The sequence below is a fragment of the Simochromis diagramma genome, unplaced genomic scaffold (assembly GCF_900408965.1).
Source record: "Simochromis diagramma unplaced genomic scaffold, fSimDia1.1 OVJJ01000365.1, whole genome shotgun sequence".
In the NCBI taxonomy this organism is placed as follows: Eukaryota; Metazoa; Chordata; class Actinopteri; order Cichliformes; family Cichlidae; genus Simochromis; species Simochromis diagramma.
Genome location: NW_024387230.1, coordinates 81,604 through 91,330, shown reverse-complemented (window position 1 = coordinate 91,330; position 9,727 = coordinate 81,604). Strand labels below are relative to the sequence as shown.

The window sequence follows — 9,727 nt, the reverse complement described above, 5'->3', positions numbered from 1 at the left end:
CTTATAAAAGACTCACTAAATCGCACTCATTCTCAGAACAAATCAAATGTCAAACTTGCTCCAGCAAAGAATGTGAATTACAGCTTGGCCAGAGGTAACCAATAGAATTAGCACCATCTGCTGGTTTTCTCTTAATACAAGCAATCCAAATGATTTAATAGTACAGACATTTAATGTTAAACATAGAAATGAATAAAATACACACACAAACACACACACAAACACACACACACTGGCACAGTGGGGTTTGGGTTACCACCTATAAGCAAAGTCTATCTACCTATCTAGAGATGTATTGGAACGTAACTGGATGCAGTGGCAAAAAGCACACTGCCAATGGAGCTGTTTCCATTTTAAGTTTCCAACCTTGTCAGAACAGTTTGGGTATGGCCCCTTCCTGTTCCAACATGACTGTGCACCAGAGCACAAACCAAGCTCCATAAATACATGGATGAGTCCTGACATCAGCCTCTTAGAAAACACCTTTGGGATGAATTAGAAGTGAACCAGGCCTTCTTATCAAACATCAGTTTTTGATCTCACAAATCCACTTCTGGAATAATGATCAAAAACTCTTACATTGCTAAACTTTGTGGAAAGCCTTCCCAGAAGAGTTGAAGCCCTATGACTAAAGAATGGGATGTCACTGTAGTTTGTATGCATGTGAAGGCAGATGAGCAAACCCCTATAGTTTGAATGCACTCAAAAAAAAATCTATAGTGACAAACATTCAAAAACTATTTACATTTTAAGAGAAAGATAATGGCTGTTTTGTGTTTGTCTAAATGATGAGATTCTGGTCATATTAGGTTTATTGTTATCACCAGCACTGATTTCCACCTCACAGGGTTAAAAGATGTGTTTGTCTGCCCTAACAGCCCTGACTTTCCTTCACCATCCAGATCACAAAACATAAACAATAAAGCAACAGAACTAAAGTGCTTTTAGTGCTCAGTTGTAGCAGAAAGGTGCATTATAAGAACTTTTCTTTTTTTCTTTTCAGGCTTCAAACCTCAGTGCCTTACTTCCAACCATTTTCTCTATAGATATTAAACCTGCCTCATTTGTATGTTTACATTTAAGTCTGTAAGATGTTAAAGGATGAAATACACACATCTAAAAGCTGCTCTCTGTAGCTTTTATTTACAACTCTGTACATGTATGTCATGCCATCATTCCACCACCAGATAGAGCCAAAGACTAATATCAGTACACTGGAGATTGACATGATGGTGCGATTCTTCATCAGTAAACAATATGCATCTATGTTATATAGTATATACATCTGTAGAAATGTGACTTATTTACTCAGAAAAAAAATGAGCAGTAACAACGTTTGTGATATCCTTTTCCCAAGTTCTCTAGATTTTATAGCCAGTTTTGTTTTTTCCTTAATCTCTTTCTTCTTCCATTAGACTACTTTATCTGTAAAAATAAAGAAAAAATACTGTTGAACGACTGACTTTACACTGTTGTTTTTAAGCCAAAATAAAAGTTAAGAAACAGGAGAACTTTTGACTCACAGAACGCGTGTGGACTTCCTCTCACCACCCAGACCACAATGCCAACGGTCGCTGCAACACCTACAGCCCCACAAACAGCGCCAGCAATTTTGCCAGCACGACTGCTGTCATCACCTGCATGCATGCATGGCAGAAGATAGCTGAAGTAATCAAGTACATTGTATTCATTCATTTTATACCCTGGCTGCACATTTTCAACCCATTAAAAGTATTCATAGTTACCTGATGCTTTGGACTCATCTGCCACCATAGTTGATATGCTCAGTGTTTCTGTTTCCATTACTGTTAAAGACAAACATATGGACATGGTGGGAAAATGGCCACATTCAGATTCGTTCCAGTCCTGCACCACCACCAAGGAGAAAAACATGCATTATTTTGCAGCTACAACTAGTGATGGCTGAATGGCTCTGTCTTGTTGGGCACAACAAACATCTTTGTTTTGATCACTCCTAGTAGAATTACACAAAAAAAATGCATTTGATAACTGAACGCCACTAATGGTAATAACAGGTTACAATAACCAGACGTCAGTGATGCAGGACTTTAACACAATATTAATGCTCTCTGTGTTTGACGCACCAGTAGTCGTGCTCGCTGGAGTAGTTGAAGGCAGAACGGTTGTTGGCATAGATGTTGTGATGACTGGTTCTGAAAACATGATAATAAACATGTAAAAATAATTGATCGTGAAAAGCAATGAAGGGAAAAACATAATGTGAGTGTGCTCACCTGTGCGATAGCTCACAATCACACATCGTAGCTCAGACTGATATTTGGCTGCACTGATGAACAATTGAAATAGTACAAAAACATCAATTTAAAATATTCCAGTCCTCGTGTATTTACTGTATGATGTGCTTTTCACTTATTATTATTAATGGATCCAAATCCCACACTGACCCTTTCTGTGCCTGGACTAAGAAGCAGACGGGATGATCTTCTCCATCTTGATTCTCAGATGGCGTCCAAGTCAGGATAAATTCTCCATGTGATTCATTGTGTTTTACGACATTGTGCGGTCCACTGAACAAAAGCTTTAAAACCCTTAAAAACACACACAAAGGAGAGATTGATGCTGAAAAGTATCAGATATAGAAATAAAAAGACAAAGATAAAGTCTAAACACCAATAACCCAAAAACAACAATATAAGGTAGTACTATATTTATTCTGCCTCAAATGAAGGGAGTATTTAATTGTTTCAGTTTGTTTGTCTGTTTGTTAGAATTCTAGCATCCACAGTTTTGAAGATATAATTTTCCAATTTTGTGTGATGGTAGATACCAAAAACAGCTGATTTCATTTGGGTCAAAACTGGGTCAAGGTCACACTAAATTTGAAAATCTGTAAAAACAAACAAACAAACTTTATATTAGCCACAATTTTGTAATGTAATGTTAATTTATTTTCTTCGAACTTCACAACACTATGACCTTGACCTTCAATTTCAGCACTCAAGGTCAAAGGTCAAATTTCAAGAAACCATATCTTTTCATTTTTTTCAATTGAATGTTGCAATGACTCAATAACAGGGTGACATCATCATATTGCAATAAAAACATCATAAAGCGTTAAAGTTTTAGTACAGCCCTTCAGTTTTGGGGAAGTTAGACTCTCTGAGAGCACTTGTTGCTTGTTTAATTGATTCTTGGGATTTAACTTCGTGGGCGCTCCACCTTTGTATTAAGTGGAGGGATCTAACCACTAAACCTTTAAAAAACACACGTGTAATGGTGCAAAAATTGTATTTCTTTGTAAGGTAAACATGGTACAAATATGTTCTGTGTTTACTCACATGGTGTTTGTCACCTCTGCCATAATGGTAATGTTCACTGTGTCATTAGTGTACATGCGAGCCCCATTGGCTGGGGTTGGAGGTAGAAACCTGGGCAGGTAGACTCCCTCTGAGCAGGATGGTGCAGGAGGGTCCACTGGAAAAAGATTTTTAGGTCATTACAATAGATAGCTAGCAAAGTAGTGTAGCAAGCAATTTAACCTTGATATGAAGTTTATCAAATTTTGGTTGCTCAATTAAGACACTGGTTTGATATGTAAGGTTCCAGCGGACATATTTGAAACAGCAACATTGTGTTTCTGGTCAAAACTGGCATTATATTGCACTGGACTGATCCCAAAACTGACAGAAAGTCAGAGTTGATTTGCACATGTGCAGAGGAGGGATAGAGGACATATTGGGCAATAGATGTTGAACACAGAGCTGTCAGGCAGGAGAAAAAGAGAGGGACCACAGAGAAGATTGATGGATGTGGTGAAGGAGGACATGCAGAGGGTTGGTGTGACAGAGGAGGATGCTGGTATAGGGTGAGATGCAGGAAGATGATCTGCTGTGGCATAAAGGGAGCAGCCGTGAGTGAGTTCATCTTTTCTTGCAGCACCATGGAGTATAACATCCCTGTGCTGATTTTACTTTGAATAAACAGGATCCTCAAATGGTAAAAAGCTTTGAAAAAGAAAAAAAACCTACCCATCAGAGCAAATCTGATTGGTATTTTGCTGAGAGCCTCGCTGGGAGTGATGTTTGTCTGAAAACCATAATCACTGATGATGATAGTCTTTTTTGGGAAGTCCTCCATTTCCAGCTGTACTGCATATGAACCTTCATCTTGCCTGCTGACAGGATTAAATGACAATGTGCAAGCCTGCACAAGTTTGGTGAAGACTTGTTAAAAGTGGGCATTGTGTTTGAGTTTGAGGGGTAGAAATGTTTGTGAATTGTTGACGGACAAAAGGATGGATGGAAGAAAGACATTTTATCAGCGCTTACCATCAGCAGTCCTTCAACTAGAAGAGCTAAGAATTAATAATTTACAACATTTCTCTGTTTCTGTGACTAGTTTTTACTGTAGTGTCATTCTGTAAGTGTATGTGAAACTCACTTGTGAGATGGTCAGAACAGACGGTGGTGTACAAGGATTGCACTCATCTGCGTCTATGTCTCCAAATCTGCATTTAACCTTGTCTCCATCAGGGTCAAAGGCCGACAGGGTGAAGACTCTTTGACAGTTTGAAGGGACTCTGGCACATAGGAATCACATGCAGTACAGTAAATACAAAACTCGCCCAAAAATCAGCACTGTAACTTTGGTTTTCAACAACTGCAGTTTCAACAAGGCTTCCTCCAAGCAAAACAAAAATAAAATACATGTAAGGACTGTCAAGAATCACCCATTTAACCCTGTTAACATTCACCGTGTCACTGGATATTCTTTAAGGGTTATAGATCGGGATAGAGCTCTGATATCTCCACATATTTTAAAAATATTGGAAAATGGAAAATCCTGTAACAGCAAAGCTGTAATGCCAAAACGTGTGAGGCATTGGTTGAAAGGTGAAAAGAGCTTTTAAAATTAGGTAGCTATAATGTTTTGCTCGTGTCCTATTGTCTGCTACTGACTTGGTTTTATGTGAAAAAAAATAATATGCAAGTCATATTTTATTTTATACTCCTTGTGCCTGTGCAGGTTCTCTTCCTCCCACAGTCCAAAGACATGCAGGTTAGTTTAAATGTCATTTATTAATTAGCCATTTGTGTGAATGTGAATGCAAACGTTTGCCTGTCTCTCTGTGTTCACTCGGTGATGGAATGATGACCTTTCCAGAGAGTTTTTTGGCTTAACACAGTGCAAACACATAAGAGACGATCATGTCCCATGAAAGTTGCAAATACTATAATCATGGTCATGGTTCTGGGTCCTTGTGACGCAGCATTTTGAGTTTCTTTGTTTTGGTGATATTTTGTATTATGGTTTATGTTCCTGTTCATTAGTAGTCTTAGCTTGTTTCGAGTTTCTCATGTTCCTTGTTTAAGTCTTTGATGATTAGGCTCTCTGTTGTGTCTTTGTCCTGTAGGTCTTTCTTCGTGTCCATGTTTATCCATGTTTCCCCAGCCCGTCATGTATCCTCTCGCCCCCTCTCCTCCACTCCTTTGTCAAGCTCATGTGTCAATCTGGTGTTCCTTTGTTTCCTGTTTTATTGTGAAAGTCTTGCATTCCTTATTCAGTGTGTTTAGTTTTGTTTTCCCAGTCTCGTTGTGTATAATTCGTCTCAGCTGTGTTCCCCATGTGTTTTCTGTTGCCTCATGATTTTACTGTGTATTTAAGCCCTCTGTTTCCCTCTGTCCAGTGTTGCATTCTCCCTCATCTGTCGTGGCTGTGTGCTTCTCTGTGTGTTTCTTCGTTAGTTCAGTATTCCTGAAATTTCCCTGTTTAGTTTTGTATTATTTATTCCACTCAGCAAATAAAACTGTGTTTTTGTGTTAACGTCCTGCCTATGAGTCTGCATTTGGGTCCTTTCCTGCCTTCATTACAGTAAGTTTATGACAATAAAAACAATAAAGAAGCTTACCGCAGGGCTGGCAGGATGGTGGTCTGAGGTGACTTGTTTGGCTGATTAGTGTCGAGACGAGTCCTCAGGTCCACGTTAGTCAGAGCTCTCCATTTCTTCACCTTGTTTTTGGTTTGAATCCAGTCACCGCCATCTAATCTTTGGGGTTTCAAAGAAGGTAATTTGGTTATTTTCTATACACAACTTATGCTAAGAACTTGTGCAACATATACTAATTATTATTCATTCATACAAGAAATGATGGGGTATTGTTATCAACCTGCTGGGCGGGTGGGTGGGAACCTGATGGACACTCAGTGTTGCAAAGGTGCACCTAATAATGATCTGGGATATATTTGAATTTTAATGGCTTTGATCTCAACGTCAAGGTTAAAGTACAAGTTTTCTGAAAACCTTGTCTGTGTGATAATTCTATAACGAGGTCATCTAGGCGTCTCAAATGATTGCAATTATCAACTCAAGGTCAAGGTCAGAGGTCAAAATCAATCAATTTTCCTGTAGACTCCTGGTGGAGGAGTCTAGGTCAGAGGTCAAGTTTACTGAAAATCTTGTAAATACAAATTGATGTATGTAAATAGATCTTTGTGAAATAGCAGGCAATGAAGTATAATCAGGTTTTGATGATGTTTTAGGTAAGACAAGTCAGGTAAGACTACACTGTGAATGAAAAAGGGTTCATATATATTAACCCTTTAAGACCTACCATAGAACCAAGTCCGCCAGAGCTTATATTATATTTTTACATGCTGTGGAGCCATTTTTGGGAGCATTTCAAGTTGCTATACATCAATACAACCATTATAGCCCAGATTTTAATAATATGTATGCATTAAGTGCATAGTAATTACATAAATTGCAAAAAAGTGCAATAAACTACAAAAAAATTGAAAATCGTTTTTGCTTTTTTAACATATAGTTCTACTTGGATAAATTTAAGAGGCTTATCCCTCAAAACTGTAAATACAAAAAAGTTGCACAAAATAGTTTCCCACCACAGGAAATTTATTTTGAGTGTCTTCATAGTTTTATTTTTGAAATATACCAATTTTTATACACTGCAGGAAAAACGAAAATAAATATTATACTGCAAATTTGCAAAAAAAGCAGCATATGCATCAAAATAAACTATTTCCAGCAGTGCAATATGAGTCCTAAGCATCCCAGAAACGACACAGAAAGTCATAAAGTCAAAGATAACTTTTAAAAACACCAGTATAGGCCCTGAGGCCCTGATGGTAAAAAAGACTACATTTCCGCGAAAATGACGTCACTTCCGGTTTCGGGCAGGTAATGGCGGAAATGCAAAAGTTCGTGCTGACGTCTATTCCAATATGAACAGCTGATCGGATCGGCAAAGCGTGTTTCTGGAATATTATGTTTTTGTTGCTGCAAGTGCTTTTTATGCAGTTTTTGCAAAGCTTTATGTGGAAGGAAACTGTGACCTAGGACAAGCTGATGGCATAAGATGTAAGTACAACTCCTCCGGTTTCATATGCAAAAAAAATTATTGCACTAGCTTATGTGGTTGCAGTGCTACCGGGATTTAAAAATAGTTACGCAAAATAGAGCGTGTCCGCTCCGATCGGCTCTAAAGGGTTAAGGTGTGATGCATGACATTTGATGCATTGTTAATTGTTGTTTTTGGTTTTTAATGTTTGTTTACTAGAATTCTTACGCTGATTGGGAAGACTAGAGAGAACATAGAAATCCCTTTTGTGTTGTGTCTGGCAGGACATCTGGCATTAAATCAAAAGCAAATATGCAGTGCTACCTGTAATAGTGTGGCAGCCCATTGCAAATGCGGGAGGAGATGAAAGTAGCTCTGTTACATAATCTGATTGCCTCAAGTTAGGATTAGGGGCTGGTTTGGAGTTATCATCTATGATAATTTAGACCTCAGAGGATTAAACCTTTCTTTTTTTATCTGACGTGTTACTGACCGTAGCTGAAACACAGCATTGCTGGAAACCTCCCGAGACATGACTCCTTCCCTCTGACACCACTCTTTGTCCTCCTCATCCACAATGCTCAGCTCCACACTTTCTGTACCACAGTCACCGCTGACACAGCTCCACGTGTCTTGATCGGTGCATGAGCGAAAGCTCAGCTTGTAGTGAAAGACCACCTGTAATATTGTAACAATAACACCTGTTGTGTTATTATAAAGAGTCCATGCACTGTTCAAATAAAGTCAGTGCTTTTAGGAGCCTTTTGGAATGTCAGTGAATTTACCTTTACTTCAATCCTCCTTAAGTAATAAGTAAAACTCTGAGCCCCTATTTCAGACTAAACTAAAGAGTCCTGGCATTAATGGTATAGGTACACCTACCGTGACAGAGCCATTATGCATCTTGTCTTTGGGGGTAAAAGTCATCACTGTCCCAAAGAAATGGTTAGCCTGAGAACCAAAGAGCAGCAGCAATAGAAAGAGGAGCAGCATGTTTATATCCATAGTTGTGATCAGTGAAACTGCGTAGCCCTAAAATAAAGTTTAAAATAGAGTAAAATAATGTCCTTGACCCAGTTATGTATGGCTCTGAAATGAAACAAACAACGTGTTTTTCTCCCAGTACTCCTCCTACTTTTGTCTCCTCCCTTTACAACTATAACTATATCACAGTTATGTTGTAAACTGAGAGCAGACAAACGGAGGCTGTCTCTTCAGTCAAGGCTTCATCGTACAAGCACGACTTTTCTCTTGATCCTGTTTACTTAGAGTTAACTAACTTTTTGCTCTAATCAATCTGATTGTATTGAGGAGCCCCACCTTTAAAGTTCACATCTCTTTCTCTCTCACTCTCTTGTTTTTGACAGAGTAGCAGTGGAAACATGATATGTGGCTTCTGCCATTCCTGAACGTGAGAAGGAAGCAGAAGGGTGTGCCAGCTGCTACCACGATCCAAACATTCTGGCACTGCAGGAAGCTGACTCACCAACTGTTACAAGCTTTAATTATTCCCACAATAGTGCTGTGATTATGTGCAGATTTACTCTTAAATCATGCAGTCTGATGCAGTGTGCACTACTATGTTAAACAGCAACTACACATTACTTATAGGTCCTAAAGTACTTTCTTTTTTATCTTTATGTAGGACATTCCATTTCATTTCTATACAGATAATGGATTCTGGATTTTCAGGCCATTTTCATTTCCATAGGTCTAAAATGATGCAGTTTTGTCTCAGCCACTGCTCTGCCACAGTTAGGCTCTCCTTTGGCAGTGGTGCAACCCAGTGGGAACCTCTGGGATTGGAAAATAAAGTCATCACTAAAGTGCCAATAATGGCTCAGCAGCACATCGGACTACAATTAAATGTAGGTGACAAAGATTGAGTGTGTAATGTTTTCCATTGTCAGGTGATTGTACAGGTGATCTGGTGGAAGAAAACCTGTCTCCAAGCACAGACTCCAATGATAAATGTCACACTTGACACCAGAAAAAAAAGGAGCCAGGAGGCATCATTTTCCCAAAGATGGTGCAAAACAAAACAAAACTAATATGACCTCAACATCCAGCTGCAGGTTCAACAGATCTCTGCAGGATCTTCAGGAAAATTGAAAAGCAGCAGGGAATTCACTTAACTTTGCTATTTACAATATAAATAGCACAGTTGTCCGAGTTGGCCTAATGTTTTTCTAATGTTTAAGTTGGGGGAAACAAGCTTTTTCCTTTTGCAAAAAACAGCTGCAACATTTTAGCACCAAGGAAATGCTGGACACCAAACTGGAGCCACAGATGTCAGTGGCTATTGGAAGACCTGGCACAAGAATTTCAGCAGTGACTCACACATGCCCACATATTGTGGCTGCCATGATCTCTTTCCTATTTAAATTTCT

The 9,727-nt window shown here is 38.8% G+C and overlaps 1 protein-coding gene across 4 annotated transcripts; it reads right to left on the bottom strand.

Annotated features, from left to right (window-relative positions):
* Window positions 1–1,115: 1,115 nt before the first annotated feature.
* LOC120746864 lies at window positions 1,116–8,543 on the bottom strand. 4 transcript variants are annotated; one of them, XM_040052363.1, is made up of 12 exons: window positions 8,220–8,537; window positions 7,831–8,015; window positions 5,891–6,028; window positions 4,423–4,561; window positions 4,011–4,068; window positions 3,321–3,456; window positions 2,427–2,570; window positions 2,256–2,308; window positions 2,106–2,174; window positions 1,746–1,805; window positions 1,524–1,637; window positions 1,116–1,425 (listed from the first exon to the last, which is right to left on the bottom strand). In XM_040052363.1, exons 1-12 carry the CDS (start codon window positions 8,340–8,342, stop codon window positions 1,412–1,414), a joined length of 1,233 nt encoding a protein of 410 aa, XP_039908297.1. In that variant the 5' UTR covers window positions 8,343–8,537; the 3' UTR covers window positions 1,116–1,411. The 4 variants fall into 4 exon arrangements, with proteins under 4 accessions (XP_039908297.1, XP_039908296.1, XP_039908299.1 ...); XM_040052362.1 differs by having other exon boundaries at window positions 4,011–4,185; window positions 8,220–8,533; XM_040052365.1 differs by lacking the exon at window positions 8,220–8,537 and having other exon boundaries at window positions 4,011–4,185; window positions 5,891–6,023; window positions 7,831–7,947.
* Between the last annotated feature and the right edge of the window lie 1,184 nt (window positions 8,544–9,727).

Coding starts and splice junctions, on each gene's coding strand:
- LOC120746864 (XM_040052362.1), bottom strand. CDS start 8,342: ATGGATATAAACATGCTGCTCCTCTTTCTATTGCTGCTGCTCTTTGGT. Junction 8,016..8,219: donor TGCATAATGGCTCTGTCACG/GTAGGTGTACCT, acceptor ACAATATTACAG/GTGGTCTTTCACTACAAGCT. Junction 6,029..7,830: donor AATGCTGTGTTTCAGCTACG/GTCAGTAACACG, acceptor GAAACCCCAAAG/ATTAGATGGCGGTGACTGGA.